Raw genomic sequence first — 19,917 nt, forward strand, 5'->3', positions numbered from 1 at the left:
TGGCACTAAGGCAGCTTTGCCCATGCTTAGATCTGGTTCTCAGTCCTAGGGCAAGGAGGAGCACTGGTATGGTGGATCTTGTAGTGGAGGTACAGAGAGAATCCTCAAAGTTCCAAGGCAGAAAAGAGTGCTTGTGACCAGAGCATAGGCCAGGAAAGTAATAAACACCTCTCCTTTGATCATATCACCTTGGAAGAACTGAAAATTTATAGGTCTCTGGAAGTATCTCTGAAAACAGCTACACAAAACCTAGAAGCTTGGGAGGAGAGTACACCCTCCACACTGGAAGCAGAGCCCAACCCTAACAAAGAGTTAAAAAATCAAATAATTGGCTGGGAACATGAGCAAACAGTGGAAAAGAACTCAGACTATGGAATCTTACTTTGGTGACAAAGAAGATCAAAACATACAACCAGAAGAAGACAACAAAATCAAAATTCCTGCATCCAAAGCCTCCTGGAAAAATATGAATTGGTCGCAAGCTATGGAAGAGCTCAAAAAGGATTTTGAAAATCAAATAAGAGAAATAGAGGAAAAATTGAGAAGAGAAGTGAGAGTGATGCAAGAAAATCATGAAAAAAATGAGTCAACAGCTTGCTAAAGGAAACCCAAAAAATGCTGAAGAAAATAAGACCTTAAAAAAATAGACTAACCCTGGGACAGCTAGGTGACACAGTGAATAGAGCACAGGCCCTGGAGGCAGGAGGACCTGAGCTCAAATCTAAATAAATAAATACATACATACATACATACATTCATACATACATACATACATACATACATACATACATACATACATACGTACGTACGTACATAAATGAGCGGGTAAGTAAGCAAATAAATAAATAAATAAAGTAGAATAGCCCTGATGGCAAAAGAGGTCCAAAACGCCAGTGAGGAGAAGAATGCTTTAAAAAAGCAGAATTGGCCAAATGGAAAAGGAGGTCCAAATGCTCACTGAAAAAATAATTCCTTAAAAATTAGAATGGAACAAATGGAAGCTAATGACTCTAAGAGAAATCAAGAAATTATAAACAAAACCAAAAGAATGAAAAAATAGAAGACGATGTGAAATATCTCATTGGAAAAGACAACTGACCTGGAAAATAGGTCCAGGAGAGAGAATTTAAAAGTTATTGGACTTCCTAAAAGCCACAATCAGAAAAAAGAGCCTAGATATCATCTTTCAAGAAATTATCAAGGAAAACTGCCCTGATATTCTAGAACCAGTGGATAAAATAGAAATTGAAAGAATCTACCAATCACCTCCTGAAAGACATCCCAAAAGGAAAACTCCCAATAATATTATAGCCAAATTCCAGAGTTCTCAGGTCAAAGAGAAAATATTGCAAGCAGCCAGAAAAACAATTCAAGTGTGGTGGAGCCACAATCAGGATAACTCAAGATTTAGTAGCTTCTACATTAAGAGATCAGAGGGCTTGGAATGTGATATTCCAGAGGTCAAAGCAGCCAGGATTTAAAACCAAGAATCACCTACCCAGCAAAATTGAATGTAATCAATGAAGGGGAAAAATTGACATTCAGTGACTTAGAGGAATTTAATGCATTCTTGAGAAACCAGAGCTAAATAGAAAAATTGATTTCCAAATACTCAAGAGAAGTATGAAAAGATAAATAGGAAAGAAAAATCATAAGGAACTTATTAAAGTTGAACTGTATACATTCCTACATAGAAAGTTGATATTTGTAACTCATGAGACCTTTCTCAGTGTCAAGGTAGTTGGAATATATATACACAAGAGGGCACAGGGTGAGTTGAAAATGAAGGGATGATATCCAAAAAAAATAAAATTAAGGAGCGAGAGGAATGTACTGGGAGAAGGAGAAAGGGATAGGTACAATGGGGTAAATTATCTCACATAAAAGAGGCAAGAAAAAGCTTTTACAGTGGAAGGGAAAAGGGAGGAGGTGAGAGGGAATGAGTGAAGCTTACTCTCATCAGATTTGGCTTAAGGAGGGAATAACATACACACTCAGTTGGGTGTCTTACCCTACAGGAAAATAGGGGGGAAGGAGATAAAGAGAGGGGAATGATAGAAGGGAAGGCAGTTTAGGGGAAGGGTGTAATCAGAAGCAAACACCTTTGAGGAGGGACAGGGTCAAAGGAGAAAATAGAATAAACAGGACAGGATAGGATGGAAGGAAATATAGTTAGTCTTTCCAACATGACTATTATGGAAGTGTTTTGTATGACTACACATATATAACCTATGTGGAATTGCTTGTCTTCTCAATGAGGGTGGGTGGGGAGGGAGGGAGAGAATTTGGAACTCAAAAGTTTTTAAAATGAATGTTAAAAATTGTTTTTAACATGCAACTGGGAAATAAGATATACAGGCAGTGGGGTATAGAAATCTATCCTGCCCTACAGGAAAATTGAAGGGGAAACGGATAAAAGAAGGGGATGGCAGATTGTGGAAAGGGATAATCAGAATGTATGCTGTCTTCGGGTGAGGGGAGGGGAGAGATGGGAGAAAATTTGGAATTCAAAATCTTGTGGAAGTGAATGTTGAAAACTAAAAATAAATTAATAAGAAAAAGAAGAAATACAAAAAAATTTGTATCTCCACATTCAATTCTAAGCTTCTTGAAGTCAGAAACTAATCTTCATGTGTTCCTCCCTACCCCAAACTTCAGCACCTTATGGCACAATTAAATGCTTAATGTTTGTTGAGTTGAACGGAGTGGAGAATAATGAAAAGACATCAAACTTCATCTGAAGTATGAGCCAGTTTTGCTTATTACTTCTTTCTATACCTTTATATGTGTGCTCTTTATAAATATATCTATGCCCTATCTCTATCCTTTGTAGATATTACTTATCTATACCAGTCTATACCAAGACTTCTTGGCTGTCTGTGTTGTATGTAGCCAGGTCTGAGATGTCTGCATCTCCATACCATGGTATTGTTTAGTCCCCATCATGAAAAGGGCATGTGAGATGAGTCTGTGAGCCCTGTGGAAAGGACCTAAGAAGATTACCTTCCTCAGTCCTAGCTCCAAGAAGGTTCTAATTCTAAACCTATGATCTGTATCATATGTCTTATAAATATGGTAAAGAATCTGTTATCTTCTGAACTTAAGCTGAAATCCCAGCTCTGACATTTGTTAACTTCATGATCATGGGCAAGCCGCTTAACAGCTTCTCTTCCCCATCCCACCCCCACCCCAGTTCCTCATTTGTAAGATAGAAGTAATATATAGCCCTGCAAAGTTTTGGTAAGAAAAGTTGTACAATATAAATAGTAATTGACAGTGCTTTAAAGTTTGAATAGGAACTTACATACATCATCTCATTTAAGCCTCATCACAACCCTATTAAATGAGTCAATTATCCCAGTTTAACAGATGAGGAAATTGAAGTGACCTAGCTAGTAAGGTTAGCCAGATACAGAATTTGAACTCAGTTCTTTCTAAATCCTGTCCTCTATGGAGTTTTTATTCTGTCAATGATAAAAGTATCAGATATCCTATTAAGAGGCATTGTGCATATTGAGTAGAAGACTGGCTCCCAAATTAGGAATCATCTGGGTTTAAGTCCTGTCTCTGACACATAACTAGCTGTGTGGCCCTGGACAAGTCACTTAACCTCTTAGTGCCCTAGACAACTTTCCAAGACTAAAAGTGTCATGTTACTAGTGGAAGTTTTCTGGGAGTTTCCTATCCCTATCTCATAACATGTAACAGAATTAACAGTAAATTCTAGTATTATTTCAACCTAATTGCTTCTGTGGTATCTAAAATTTTATTAGAATAACTTTTAAATTAAAATTTATTTTAAATTAAAAATAAATTAAGATTTTTCTGTCTTGGATTTTCATTGTAAAGCAAATAAAGATTTTATACAGCCAGACACATAGTAAATGGTAAGTGCTGGTGATAAAAATACAAGCAAAAAGAAAAAACAGTACCTGCTTTCAAGGAGCTTTCATTCTAAAGGGGGGAAGACTACACATAAAAGGGTACTGAAAAACTGGAGGGGAAGAAGGTTAAGTATGGACTAGGACAGTCCTAGAGAATCACAGGCTCGCCCTGAAGGGAAATGAAGCATGACCAGTTTGGACCCATCTCCAAAATGGAGGTTCTGGGCAAGCACTTACCAGTGGGAGAAAGGCACTGTCATGACAGAGATGTGCCAAGGTTAGAAGTCAGCTGAGTCATGGTGATGAAGTCCCGAGAATCAGAAGCATAGCCAGAAGGGGAAATGCCTTGTCTGCTACCAGAAAGACATCTGAAAGAATATATTTTTAAATACATTAAGAAAGCAAATATTTTCTTTTCACTTAGTATTCACATTTTTAACATTTTTTTGTTAAAATGTACTATGCTTTGTAAACATATATATATATATGTTCTATTGATTCATCCTCAGGCACATGACTCCCACCCCCAGAGTTATCTTTATGATGCATGTTACAGGGGCAGCTAAGTGGTTCAGTGAATAGAGCTCTGGCCTTGGAGTCAGGAGGCCCCTGAGTTCAAATCCAGCCTCAGATACTTGACACTAGCTGTGTGACCCTGGACAAGTTGATTAATCCTGATTGCCTCACCAAAAAGCAAAAAAAAAAAACCCTAAAAATAAAAAAAATATTAAAAAAAGATGCATGTTACAGTAGTACTCTGATTTTGTAATTTTGATTATATCGCAGTTGTTCAAGACTAGACTCAGTAGTTAAAATATTCCTGTAACTTAAAGGGAATACTTTGAAGGTAAAGCATTATCTTTACATTCTTTTCAAGGACAATTGCTACTTAAAATTCAATTTAAGGTCTTGTAGAAAATACTATTAAACAGCTAACTTTTAAACATATATTCTGCCATTCAAGAGCAGTAATATAACTGATCTAAACCCCTTTTGTTCCAGTGGTATCTCTTTTCAGATTTTCTGGAGAAAGTTATCTTTGACCTTGGAGTAGGGAGAGATTTTGAGAGAGGATATTTTTCCTTTCCCATGTAGGTGCTTATAAATGTTGAATTGAATTGAATTATATTTTTCTACCATGGTCAAAGGGAATTTTGGGAAGTAAATAGTGTTTAGTTTATTTTGTCTTGATTTCCAGACTAGAAGCAGCCAAAGATGATTATCGAATACGCTGTGAAGAACTGGACAAAGAAATTTCTGAACTCCGGCAACAAAATGAAGAACTAACCACTTTGGCAGATGAAGCTCAGGCTTTGAAAGATGAAATAGATGTTCTTAGGTAAGCAGTCTTTTTCAGTCCCATAGAAACTTAGAACCTTTTATTCAGTTGGGATCTTGACCAACTACCAAGTCTTATCCATTGAGTTTGTAAGTGCCTATTTTGTGGTCATCACTGGGCTGCATTCTAGACTTGAACCTGGGCTGGGAAAATACGAAAGAAATATTTGACACAATTAATTCCATAGGTCTCGTACAGCGGTAAAGAGACACACCTAAAACAATTAGAGACTAATCCAAAGCAGTTTGGAATTAAACTCGTTAATGGCATCAAAGAAAAAGCTCATAAAACCTTAGGCTGCAGTGAAATGCATAGGAATAAAGGAATAAAGTATCCAGGAATAAAGACAAAATCAAATTAATTTTTATCCATTTTGTAATTAATTCTATTCTATATCACCCCCAGTATGTTGTTTAAAAAAAAAAAAGATCTGGTCTGTTATCACTGTGACTCCAACGGTGCAAGTGGACACCACAAATGAGTTTTCCATAGCAACAAGAGGGAAGGGGGGGTTGTTGCTAGTCCTGCATTCCTGACTTACATCCAATCCATTTGTTTTCCATCATCTATGATACTTCAGACGTTGTAACCAATCATATGGTTTTGTGCTTCCTAGTCTTTGTTCTCTTGTACTTCTAAAACTATATGAAGGCTAATAAGCCCTACCTTGTGATTTTTTGGCTGACTGAAGAGTCAAGAGACCCCTTTTATTAGTATTCGTTACCCTTACCAATAAATTAATGTGCCTGGAACTTTGTGCCTCAGTTTACTTTAATTTCAAAAGTGAAAGGGGATTGTCCCCCTGCCCTCTACTCTGGTTTTATCAGCTCTGGAAATGTGTCTTCCGTTATCCACATTCTTGGAAGGCCATTGATAAGACATGAAGCAACCAAGAGAGGGCAGCCAGAATGGTTGAAAGACAAGAGAGGGCAGCCAGAATGGTTGAAAGACTTTGAGTCCATTCCATTTGAGGACTGGTTGTGGTAACTAAAGATGTTTAACCTGGAGTAGAAATACTTCAGGGAGATCTGATAATTGTCTTCAGGTGTTTAGTTTTCGCATGGAAGGGTGTCTTAGTAAGAGGGCAAAACTAGGAACAATGGGTAGAGGTTGTTAAAGGCACACGTTTATCCTCCATGTGAGGAGAACCTTCCTGACAGCTCGTGCTGTGTAAAACTGGGGTGGGCTACCTCAGGAGGTAGCATGTTTCCCCTCCCTGGAGGCAAAGCCTGGATAACCACTTCTGGACTTGTTTTAGAGGGGATTCGTTTAGAGGTACAGATTGCCAATAGGGTGGTCACTGCAGCCCTTTCCAACACTGAAATTCTGTAAAAGGTGTTCTTGGTAGTTCAGATAAGGGAAAGATTAATGTGGATCTAATTTTTAATTCCCAATTCACCCCAGGCATTCTTCTGATAAAGTGGCTAAACTTGAAGGCCAAGTAGAATCATATAAAAAGAAATTAGAAGATCTTGGTGATTTGAGGCGGCAGGTGAAACTCTTAGAGGAGAAGAACACAATGTACATGCAGAACACTGTAAGTTTAGAGGAGGAGTTAAGGAAAGCCAACACCGCGCGCAGTCAACTTGAAACGTACAAGAGACAGGTAAGAGATTATTCTTTTATATTGGTTTATTCATGTGGACAAATTTTTTTTTATCGCAGTGCCCATTTTCAAGACAGTTCCTATGAAATTTTTAAAAAATGTACTGTACCTGAGTTAACTCTAAAACTCATCTCTAGAGCTGATTGGCATGGCACTATAGTAGATAGCTTTTTTAAAAATCCAGGGTATTATTTAGGATAGAATTGAATCTGCCCAGTAAATTCTTACACCCTGACCTCTTCTGTTACCTTGTCCGGATTGGCTCTGTATAGATTAAATCCAAAAGCACCTTAGTTTGTCAGTTTCTTTATCCATTCAAGTTTCAGGCAACATGGTATATACTAATAATGACAATTCTGTGTATTTATATTTATTCTCTATAAGTTTATATATGTCCTTGTTGTCTTACCCATTAGACTATAGGTCCTTTTGAGCAGAACTCATTTAGTATGTTACATTTGTATCTCTAGCACCTAGCACAATTAGTAAGCATTCAATAAAGTGTTAATTAATTGATGTCTTTATAGGGGTTCAGTGTTCACAAAGCACTCTGCATACATTCTCATTTGAGCCTCACAATATTATCCCCATTTTGGGGGATAGATTAGGAAACTGAGGCTCAGAGAAGTTGAGTCCATGGTCATCTTGCCATCTACCCCAGGCTTCTCACTGTCTATCCTGCTGTGGAGGCATGGGTCACTGTAGCCTTTTCCCCTTCTTTCTCTGAGTATAGTAACCAAATGATTAGTACCTTTATTTTTGGAAAGGGAATATCAATTGATTATCTGCCTTCTAGATCAACATATGATAATCTTTAAAATAGCGATAATACGATAAGCCACTACCTAAGTCTCAGGATATTTGTAAGGAAAAAGCTTTGTAAACCTCAAAGCACTATGAGACGTGAATCGTTATTAAAAATATAATTAGAACAACAATAGATGCAGCCTTCTAAAGGGTCTGTTAGAGAAAATAAATATGTTGACCTATTTCCCTAAATGCATTTGGTTTAAATCAGACTCTTTCTGTACACATTTGATTGAGAAATCATTCAGATAGATAGATAGATAGATAGATAGATAGATAGATAGATAGATAGATAGATAGGTATAGATATTTCTCTTCTTTATGGATTTATAAAGTAGAGAAAAACTAGTGATTTTTATTACTTGTTATTGTTAATAACTTCCTTTTTCTGTAACAGGTAGTAGAACTACAAAATAGACTATCTGAAGAATCAAAGAAAGCAGATAAATTAGATTTTGAATATAAACGGCTAAAAGAAAAAGTGGACAGTCTTCAAAAAGAAAAGGATGTGAGTATATATCCTTTTTTTGTTGTTGTTATCGCTGATAAATAAAAGTGCTTTTCATGGTGGCTAGAGTGTGGAATCAGAGTCAGGAATACCTGGGTTCAAATCCCGTCTTTGTCACTTATTAACTGTATGACCCCAGGCAACTCACTTCTGTAGGACTAACCTATCAAGTCATTGGTTGTGATCTTAGTCTAAAGCAACCATTCTCAAAGTATAATCCAAGGATCCCTCAGAGTCCCAGAGACCGAGTGAATCAAAACTGTTTCTGTAATAATACTAAGAAGTCATTTGCTTATTAAAATACTCCTCCCTTTTCCAACTGCCCATCTGTGTGAGGCCTGATTTTCTAAATATGCTTCAAGCAAAACAGCATTGCAAAAAATCAAATACAGAAGCACATACAAGAAGCCAGCCATCTGTTAAGCCAGGCGGTAAAGAAATTTGGAAAAGTACGTAAAACAGTATAATACTTCTCACTAATTTTTGTTTTGTTTTGGAAAATATAGTTATTTTCCATAAAAATATGTTAACATTTAATAGATTTGTTATTGTTATTTTTAATGAATTAATAAATATTTTAGAGTTTTACCCCTTTTTGTTTTTAATGAAATGTGTATTGATAGGTATAACCCACATAAACAAAAGCTGTTTCAGGGTCCTCAGTAATTTTGGTTTTGTTTTGTTTTATTTGGAGACCATGGGGGTTAAGTGACTTGCCCAGGGTTACACAGGTAGTAAGTGTCTGAGGCAGGATTTGAACTCAGATCCTCTTGATTCCAGGGCCAGTGCTCTATCCATTGCACCGCCTGGATGACCCACCTCAGTAATTTTTAAGAGTGTAAAGAGGTCCTGAGACAGTTCCCACTCTAGGAGTTCACCATTCATTTAATAAATTCAAAGTATGAAGCACTTAGGATATGCAGTTCACTATGCTAAGCCCTGGGACACACTTACAAAAGTGTGAAAAGGTTCCTGTCATCAAGAAGCTTATATTCTGATGGGGGAAGACAGCAATATGTGGGTTCAGGATGTGTTTTCAGGGACTCGTGGGGATGACGTGCTCCATGGGACAGGCGATTAATTGATGTTCCCTTTCCAGAAGCAGTGGCACTAACCATTTGGTTACTGGGTGCAGGGCAAGAAATAGGAGAGGGGCGGGGGGGAGGGGAAGAAGGTTGCTGGGGGTGCTGTAGTTTATGCACAGCGGTAGGGAGATGTCAGGATGGCCTGGGTGCGTGGCTTGTTAGGATGTGAACCAAAGCATGGTCTGGGAATTGGCCTAGATATAGAAGCTAAGTAACTTTGTACTCACATATTCCCCAGTCAGAAGTTTCAAATCAGGAACTGGAGCATAGAGTCTGTGTAATAGACAGGTCTAGATCAGGAGAGATGGCGCAGTGGTAGCAGGGCGCATGATAAGAAGAACCTAGGTGGATGGATGGGTGGGATGTGAAATGAAGCATGATCTAGAGGATGGCTAGATGTAGGATGCTGAGTGAATTTGTGCTCATTCAGTCTAGAATCACAACTGCACCCACAATTCATTATGTATAAATAAAGAACTAAAGTTAATGAAATATTATATATAAACATTACTTAAATAAATATTCTAAATGCCTTGACATTAGTAATACCAAAAGATCTATTATCGTGTCAGTTCACTCAACCTTGGAACTCCTGCCCTGGGGCTGAACAGTTGTAATTCCTGTTTTCATCACAAGATGAAAATAATCTAAGAATAATGAATGAATGAAAAAACATTTGCTTTGTTATACCACAGTAAGCTATGTGCTAAGCACTGTTGACACCAGTACAAAAGCCAGAGTTACCGCTCTCATATAGCTTAACATAATAATGGGGAGCGAGAGCGTGTGTGTGTGTGTGTGTGTGTGTGTGTGTGTGTGTGTGTGTGTTGCTGGGGGATGGGTATTTTTATTTGAGAAGTAACAGGGATAGAAGTGTACTTTCTTGTGCTGGTAGAGGTACAACATAAAGAAAATGAGTATTGATATATTTTGTCATAGCTCAGTGCTTTGTGAAATTTACGTTATAAAATCTGTATTTTCTTAATTGAAATCTACACAAACAGTGCTCTTTAATAAAGATGAACAAATCGAATTAATTGAAAATTCCAGGTGAAGCCTTAACATTTCCTAAAGGATATAATAAAGGATATAATAAAATCGCGTCAAAAAAGTTTTCCCTCATAATTACTAAATACTAGATTTATGTCATGTAATAGAGCCCTTCTTTCTAGTGAGTTATCATAAATAGCTAACAACCAATTAAATTTTGGAGTTTGAAGAAACATTAAAGATCATTCTGGTTCAGCCCCTAATTCCTAAGAGGCTCTTTAACATTCTTACTTTTCTTTTGTTCCCTTCTCCCACCCCATAAAATGTTTCATATTAATATTAAATACATAGTACAAGATTGCTCATGCTTCCCTACTCACCAGTCCCTTGCAATCTAGCTTCAGTCTGTCCAAGCATTCTACTGAAATTGCTGTCTCAGAAATCACCATTGCCTCTCTAATTGCCAAATCGAGTGGTACTTTATGTTGTGTTGCCCCTTTATACCTTCAGTGCCTTAGTACTCATTCCTCATTCTTCCTTCTCATTCTCTTTAGATTGGGAAACACCACACACTCTTGAATTCTTAGAACACTATACTCTTGAATACTTAGAACACTATATTTTTACACTTCTTTATCATCTCTTTTTCTAGTTTCTCATTTTCTCAAGCTTCTTAAGGAAGGTACTCACCCATTCTGTCCTGGGAGGTCCTCTTTCTCTCTCCTTACTTTTCATCTCAACACAATGCCTTATTTCTTGGCTTCAACCACTACTTTCATACAAATATGAATTTTCAAACCAATCAATTTCTCCATCCCTGACTTCTGAGTTTCAGACCCATGTCCCTAGTTGTTTCCAGGACATTTCTACCTAAATGTATCACCACTGCTTCAGGATCAGCATTTCCCAAACTAGCCTTTCCCTTAAACTTACTCCAGCTTTTCACTTTACTGTATCTGTCATTGGCACCAACATTTTTCATTCTTCTAATCCAGTCCCCACCATGGGTTTACTCTATCAATTATACTTACACAGTGTATCTTGCATCTGTTCCCTTCTTTCTACTCTTGATACCACTGCCCTGGAGGGCCCATCTAGGAACAATGGATAGAAATTGCAGAAAAGCAGATCTAGGTTAGAAGTAAGTAAAAACTTCCTAACAGAATTATCCAAAAGGGTAATGAGCTGCCTCAGGAGGCATTCTGGCACAGAACAGATGACTATTTGTCAGGCATATTCGGGTAGAGGTTACACCAGATTACCTCTGAAATGCCTTCCAACGCTAGAGGTAATGTGATTCTCTTTAAAACGAATTCTCATTCTATTTCTAGATCATTGCAATATGCTTCTAGCAGATCTTCTTCCTTTGCTCTTGTCTTCCTCAAGACCATGCTTTATCCTACTACTAATTATCCCTATGCACAAATGGTATTATATTGGCTTTCACTCAAAATCTTTAGTCAGTCCCTTTTGCTTACCAAGTAAAGTTCCAACTTATCTGCTTATTCAGAATCATTCATAATCTGGCATCACCTCATCTTTCTATCCTTATCCTAATTTCTTTAGTCCAAGCAGACTGAACAGCACTGCTACTTAACAGGTGTCTTGTGTAGTATCAACTCTGTGCCTTTGCTGTTCTGTACACTTGGACTGTCAGCCCCCTCCCTCTTGACCTACTGAATTTACTCCCCATCCTTTAAAGCCAAGCCTAAAGGCTGCTAGCTTCAAAAAGCCTTCCCTTCATCCCCCTCACCACTTTTTCTCTATGACCTTCCTCTTCTGACCCCACAGAACAAATTGTTTTTCTACTTCTCTACAGTAGTAATTTAACATTGTGTGCTATAGTCATCAGTGCTTATATCATATCTGCCTACTGAAGTTTAAGCTTTGCAAAAGTAGAAACTAGACCTTATTTAAACAGCACTCTGCACATAGTAGGCACTAACTGAGCAACATGGTACAGTAGAAAGAACACTGGCTTGGTTCTCAGAGCACCTCATTTCAAATGCTGCCTCTGTCATTGTGGTGAAATGGGGGACTTGGCTAGGTGGCTTTTAAAGTTCCCCTTAGCTCTGAATCTGTGATTCTTTTTAAAAAGTGTTAGGGATCAGCTTTTAAATGAACTATGAAAAAAAGTTCATATTTTTATAAAAAGTACCTAAGTTCCTAGTAACTGTTCTTCTGAATGTAATTTGGTAATGTAAATATTACTTCAGACATTAAAATGTGGTGTCTGTGAAAGCAAATATAGTAGACCAGTAGAGCCAACTCTGATACCTGGGGTTGTGTTCTAAGTCTAATCTTCCTTGTCCTTTGTTCCTGCAGAGATTAAGAACTGAACGGGATTCTCTTAAAGAAACCATTGAAGAACTTAGATGTGTACAGGCCCAAGAAGGGCAGCTCACTACTCAAGGTAACAAAAAATGCCCTGAGTTCAAAGCGATATAATTTATGTTCTGCTCTTGCATGCATAATACAAGTATATGCAAAAGTGTTTTTCAGTAAATTCTCTTTTGGTTAAAAACTAATGAAAATATTTTTTATATATAGAAAAATTTGTTTAAAGCAGTTCTTAGGTCTCCTTAGAAGTCTATAGATAAATTTCAGGGACCTCTGTGAACTTGGATAGAAGAAAAATTACATATTTATTTTCAATACTTTTTGATTACCTTTATAGTCCTATGTTTTTTTATGCATTTAAAAACATTATTCTCAGAAAGATCTGTTCACCAGACTTCCAGAAGACATCCATGACACAAAAAAAGCCAAGAACTCTTGATTTTTATTATTTAAAAAGGTTCTTCGTCTAATAGAGGAAAAAATGTTAGTCCAGTCAAGAAAATAATAGGTGGTGTTGAACTGTTTGAAACAAAACAAAGACTTGAAAGCTTAAGGTTAGAGCTCCTGAATTAGGAGTATAGTTCCTGAGTCTGGTTTTTGAAAAATATAGTCTAATAATGTTCTTGTAGGAAACATTAAATAGGGTTATGAGGCAACATTTGTTCCATGACTCCCTAAAAATTCTTTTCACCAATTTTTGACTGCTTATTGGGTCAGTGAAGTCAGTCTATTAGAGCCTGAACCAACCTCTAAGGGTAGAAGGTTTAACTCTCATCTCATTATATAAACATTACATGAACAGCTTTCTTAATAATAGAAAGATGTTTTTAAGTTCATGTTACTAGGATGGGGTTTTTTTTCTGCAAAGCATAAAACTGTTATTGTGAAAAAATAGAATTTTATTTCCATCATAATGGTAGAAAGAAGTTGGGAAATGTGATCAGTAATTCACTGAGTGGCATATGCCAGCAGTGATATCTGGTCTCTTTCTGGATTGTAAGCTTGAGGTGGTATGTATTTGCTTTCCATTCCCTCCTGCTTGCCAGCTTCCCTTCCTGTAGTGTTTCACCTGACTATGCTCTGCATTGCTAATTTTTCTCCTATTCCTATCTCATTTTAGTCTACCCTAACTTTCTTGGTTTTCACTGTTTGGTTTTTTGCCTCTTCCCTTGGCCTCACAAAGGGAGCTTATGCACATGGGACAACTGCAGACTATGTAGTTTTGAAGAAGAGTTTGAGAAAATGCTTAGAATGTTTGCTTTGGTGCTCCCTTCAAAACCATTCTCTTCTGAAGAACTATAATTCTGTCCATATCAAATATCTGGAACAAGATCCCAATAGTTGATCTGTTTGGAAATTATAAAAGTATATAAGCAAATATTTTTCCATACTTTGATCTTCGAATTCAGAAGAGTTTTAACATCTTAAATGTTACTAACTTTTATGAATAATGGAGGCCACAACTGTCACTTCCCAAATAACCCTTCTGATTCCTTCCACCAAAAAACTTTATTCTGATGGACAAGACCTAAAAGACTTGGGCTTTTGGCTGTGCACGTGGAGAAGAGCTTTTCATTCAGGAAGAAGGATGGAAAGCCTAAATATAGAGAGGAGAAAAGATGACTCTTTTATCCTAACTTCTCTGTTCCATCATGTGTATTGTAAATAGGATTAATGCCTCTAGGAAGTCAAGAGTCTTCAGACAGTCTGGCAGCAGAGATTGTTACGCCTGAAATAAAGTAAGTGTGTTATAATGCTTTGTAGCTACCCTGTGAAAGTACTTTGACACATGCCATCTCCCATACCCAGAAAGGAACTTCCCTTACCTTATCCCTAATTCCTCCTTATTGTCAGCTTTCTCTTCCCTTGAGGTCTGACTTGAGTACCAGCTGCCTTCTCTGACACCCTCAGTTAGAAGTTACCCCTTCCTCCTTGAACCATCCTTCTTGAATTTGATTCTTCACTTTGATTTCTTCTGAAAATTAATTTTTTTATAATCGCCTTTATTTCCCAAAATGTGCCTCCTCCCCCCTCTCAGTGAGCCATCATTTATAAGAAGAAAAAGAAAACAGCTCAGCAAAACTAGCCAGCCTTTTTATGTTCCCACAGCCACAGGCATTGCCTGACTTGTGGTCAGCACTTAATAAAAATTTATTGACTAACTTTATTGGAGACATAAAACATAGCAGGGATTTTCTTATTTCCAATCATTCTGAAATACGAAGTTCTGTATCCATAGTCCCTGTCTCTTTAAAGAAATATCTAATTGTTGAGCATCTACTTTGTTTCCAGTTCTTCAGTACTACAAAAAGTGCTGCTGTAAATGCTTTGGGTGTGTAAGATGGCTTCTGTTATTACTCTTAACCATAAGAAGTGGTATAATTTAAAGGGCTTTAGATTTGGAGTCAGAAGAATTCCTCACATTGCTTCAAATACACTGTATGACTATAGAAAACTCAGTTAAACTCTGTGCACCTCAATTTCTCATCTTTAAAAAAAGAGATTGCATTCAATGATATTGTTGGTAATCCTTTTAACTGAGAGCAGGTTTACAAGAGGTTTGGGAGCAAGAATCCAGTGAATATGGGTCAAAGATAAGAGGCCAGATTGAAAGCAAAGAAATTTATTAGCATGCTTTCTGATAGCAGCTTTAGCTTCCTAGGGTACATATTTGGTTTTTATAATTTTTCAGGCTCACTTAGAGTACACAGCCAATCATCAGTGTTCTGTGGTAACTCAGAGTAGATAAAGCATTTCACAGACAAGGGAGGGGCAGAGAAAAGGGGGAATCATTCAAAAGAGAAAGGGGGACTATTTGGAATCCATGTGTCAGGATTTATTATCAGAATAAGAAAACAGCTTAACTCTGTTCAAGGACAAAAGACAAGGGGAGATGACCAAATACTTTTACAATTTTTAAAGAAGTCCTAAACAAAACTTTAAGCATCTCTTATCCAAGGACAACAAATAGTTGTTACAGCCGTGGACGGGACCATATGCTTTACCGTGTCTTTACATAGTTTGTTATATTTTATTCCTCTTTCATTAACAGTTGGAAGACCCTCTATTGTGAGGCAATCAGGTGATTGGCAGTTTATTAGTCCATCAAGATGTTTTGAAATGATTGTGGTTCCTGCTTTCCCCCTATACTGTCTAAGGTCTCCTCTAGGTCTGTGTGCAATGATCCAGTGACTTTATATCACAGGTTTGGTACATATCTGTTCTTCCTGTGAACCTCTAAGCTCCTTGAAGGCAAAAACTGTCCTTTTTTATCCTTGTAGAGGCACTCTATTTTTATTAAATTGGAGTAACATATCCTTTTAAAATTTTACTTTAAAAAAATATCATGAGAGAACTTTTTGAAAATGTAAAAATATAAGAAATGTTATAGGGGGTGGGAATCTTTTTTTCCCTTCTCCTCACTGCAAACATCTGTTTTACATCTTTAAGGTAATTATTCTATTAATAATAGCTAACATTTATATAGCACCCACTGTATGCCAGACACTATACTAAGCACTTTACTGTTGTTATCTTATTTGATCTTCACAGCAACCCTGGGAGCTGGATGCTATTCGTCATCCCTATTTTACAAATGAGAAAACTGAAGCAAACAGATTAAGGGACTTGCCTAAGGTCACACAGCCTATAAGTATCTGAGGCTGGAGTAGAACTCAGGTCTTCCTGATCCCAGGCCTGGTGCTGCATCCACTCTCCCACTGAATTGCCCCATAGCTTTATGACCATGGACAAGTCATCTGACTTTGCAGAATATGAGTTCCCTCATCTGTGAAGTAAGAGTAAATTATTTGAGGGTGAATTAAGTTATTGACAAATTCCCTTCTAGCTTTAACATTCTATAAATCTATCCTCCGGAAGAAAATATTAAAACCTCTGTTTTATGAGAGCTGATAATTTAGGTTTTTAATACTTGTTGTGTTTTCCATAAGTTTTGGAGAAGGGATCAGGGAGCCTATTACAAAGTGGTAAGCTCATTAAGGGGAAGGGACCATGTCTTCTATGTCTTTGCATCCTTTGTACCATCCCAGTCTTTCATACAGTAGGCACTTAAAAAAAATTGTTGAGTGAGTAAATTATATTAATATATCTAAGACCCAGGTGTCTAAATCTGAAAAGAAATAGGATACTTAAAGTTTGCTCAGTTGTTGGCATTGATCATGTTCAGATTATATGTTCTTATTAAAAACCAAAAAAAGTTTTTAACACCTTGATCTCTTACCAACTTTAGTAATTATAAACAGAGACAGTACAATCGTTTTTCATTTACTTGAAATCTAGTCTGTGCCTTGAATGTGTGACTACGTATTGATGTATTTTTAATAGTTATATTATAAAAACTTAACAATGCATTTCAATTTTTATTTTATCTATCCAGGGAGAAGCTTATTCGTCTTCAGCATGAAAATAAAATGTTAAAACTTAATCAAGAGGGTTCTGATAATGAACGTATTGCATTATTGCAGAGCCTGCTCGATGATGCAAATCTACGTAAGAATGAACTAGAGACAGAAAACAGGTAGGAAAATATTAATAGCATCAGCTGCCCAATTAATTTGTGTTATATGAACTTGATTACTCTGAATCCAGTGTTTAAATTTTCAGTGGAGATGAAGCGAGGTATTGTATTTCTTTTCCAGAGTGCCTTAAACTTTTCTCTACCTTTTATAGGTTCGTCTTATTTTCATTTCTTTTCCAATCACATATAAAACCAATTTTTAATATTCTTTTTTAAAATTTTGAGTTCCAAATTCTTCCCCTCTCTTCCTCCCTCCCCTCTTCCCTCAAAGTGAAGGCAAGCAATTTTAATTTGATGTAGGTTCTACATGTACAGTACAGACTCATCTTAAGAAAGTGCCTATTCACATTTTTGTGAATTTATTCTGTATATTTCCTTGTTAGTCATATTGAAACAGTACCTAATCCATTCTATTTCTCTCATTTTTATTCTTGCTGATTAAACATCAGTGATGAAGAAATCTTGAGTTCCAAAATCTTTTATGACCAGTGTCACCTTGACAGTCGTCAGGTTGTTAGACCATGTCCCAATTTTTTGCAGTCTAATTTGATTTTATTCCTAATGATAGAAATATCAGAATCTTCAATTTGCTATTTTCTTTTTTTTTAAATTTATTTAGATTGGTGGGGAGGGATAAATAGATTGTATTTGTACTGTAGAATATATGACTAGACATTTCTTATTTTCCAAGTTGTAACGCACTCTGCTTGAAAAATACCTAGAGGTTATTTCACTTAACATTTTTTTAATTAAATCTTATTTCTTTCACTTAACAAAAATCCATTTTCTCCCTCTTACCAGCCCTTCCCTACCCCCACCTCCTGATTGAGAAAAAAGAAGATAAAACCCTTGTAACAAATGTTCAGAGTCACCAAACAAATTCCCACATTGGCCACGTCCAAAAAATATGTCTCAGTCTGTACCCTGAGGACATCACTCTCCGTCTCTGGAAGCATATTTCATCATGGATCCTCTGGAGTCATGATTAGTCATTGACTTGATCAGAGTCCTTTCAACATTTTTTGTCTTTACAATATTGTTATTGTATTAATTGTTCTGTATAGTTGTATAAATTGTATAAATCACTTCATTCTGTATTAGTTCATATAGGTCTTTCCTAGAGTCTCTGAAACTATCCCCTTCACAGGAGTCCTTTTCCCCTTTGGGATGTAGACTTAGTCACAATGTCACTGTGTCAAAGTTTAGTAATTTGGGGGGTATAGTTACAAACTTTCCAGAATGGCTCTACAAACAGTATGCTCATGAACTGCTTTCCTGTAGCCTTTTGGCATTTGTCATTTTCTTTTTTGTCAGCTTTGTCAATCATATGGGTGTGAGGTGGAACCTCAGTTATTTTAATTTATGTGTCTTTAATCATTAGTCAGTTGAAGCTTCCTTTCATATTATCATTGATAGCTTGAACTTCTTCCCTTAAGAATTGTCTGTTCATATCTTTTGACCATTTATCAGTTGGGGAATAGCTTATTCTTAAAAATTTGAATAACTTTCCTATATATCTTGGAAATGAGACCTCAATCAGATAAATTTGCTGCAAAGGTTTTTTTTTTCCCCCCGGTTACCAGCTACCCTTCTAATTTTAGCTGCACTGATTTTATTTTTGTTCCATATAATCGAAATTGTCTATTTTGTCTTCTTTGATGTTCTCCATCCTTTGTGTTAAGCTTAATTTCAAAGAACATTCAAATTCAGCTACCCATTAAACAGCTTTTTAAGTTTTAAACCTACAACTTCGAATTGTAGTTTAAAGAAGACTTGAATTGGAGGCAGTGAAGGGATGAGTTTGAACTGCTCTGTGACCTATTTTGTATACAACTTGCGGCAGGTTGTTTCGTCTCTACCTTTCTAGCCTCCCATTTCCTCATATGCTAAATCAGGATAATTATATTTGCACTGTTCTTAGAGTTCTTGTGAGAAAAACATTTTGTAAATCATCAGTTGCTGTAATTCATGAGCCATTTTTATGATCTGCAATCTATACCCATTAACAGCATAAGGATATTTTTATATGCCTTACCAATTTCCTATATCCAGTATTGGGTCATAAAGGAAAATGAAGGTATGAATTATCCTGCACCCGCAAAATAAGATGTTTGTTTATTTCTAGATTGGTGAATCAAAGACTTCTAGAAGTACAGTCACAAGTTGAAGAATTGCAGAAATCTTTACAGGAACAAGGCTCAAAAGCAGAAGATGTAAGTGTTCATAATACACACTTAGAATTTTTAGCAAGTGCATATTAATGAGAAAACTTAGAACTAAAGGTTTCATTTTGTTATTTTTATATAATTTCCTATGGCTCTTAAAAGAAGTTAGAAATATTTCCCATTTTAAAAAAAATTCCTGATAATATCATAGGGACTCTTTCTAAGATTTACTCTGCCACAGCTTGGATTATGAGAGATGGCATTTTCTTAACATGAAAATTCAGTCGTTTCCCCCATCTCACCTTTTACAGTGTTTGCCCACAAAGAATGTGCTACATGTTGACAGTATTCATCTACACAAAAGTTTTTCTCTTTAGTGGAAAAACTATGTGAAACTTTGTAATCATGATCAAGATTTGTAGTTTATCAAAAAGACTTTAACAAATTCATTAACTTCTTCAGGCATATATGCCAAAGGGGACTTGGTTAGTTTTGTTCAGTGCTCTGCAGAAAACTGGAGAAAGATAACTGGATTTTAGTAATCTACTATTTTAACCTGCTAATCCTTTTCTTTGGTGGGCCAGTTTGTTTTACTTTGAATTCGAGTCTTAGAGGTCAAAAGAGTTTATCAGTCTTTTAACTTGCTTGCAAAGACT

General features: G+C 36.5%; 1 protein-coding gene across 1 annotated transcript in view; it reads left to right on the forward strand.

Moving 5' to 3' along the window:
- HOOK3 (hook microtubule tethering protein 3) overlaps nt 1–19,917 on the forward strand; it is a 106,923-nt gene that overhangs the window by 65,038 nt on the left and 21,968 nt on the right. Inside the window, 7 exon segments of the mRNA XM_020969613.2 lie at nt 5,083–5,223; nt 6,628–6,829; nt 8,034–8,144; nt 12,545–12,632; nt 14,229–14,298; nt 16,956–17,096; nt 19,222–19,309. Of these exon segments, the coding sequence (XP_020825272.1) occupies nt 5,083–5,223; nt 6,628–6,829; nt 8,034–8,144; nt 12,545–12,632; nt 14,229–14,298; nt 16,956–17,096; nt 19,222–19,309 (841 nt within the window).

The sequence above is a fragment of the Phascolarctos cinereus genome, unplaced genomic scaffold, assembly GCF_003287225.1.
Source record: "Phascolarctos cinereus isolate Bilbo 61053 unplaced genomic scaffold, phaCin_HiC Scaffold_2;HRSCAF=192, whole genome shotgun sequence".
Classification (NCBI taxonomy): Eukaryota; Metazoa; Chordata; class Mammalia; order Diprotodontia; family Phascolarctidae; genus Phascolarctos; species Phascolarctos cinereus.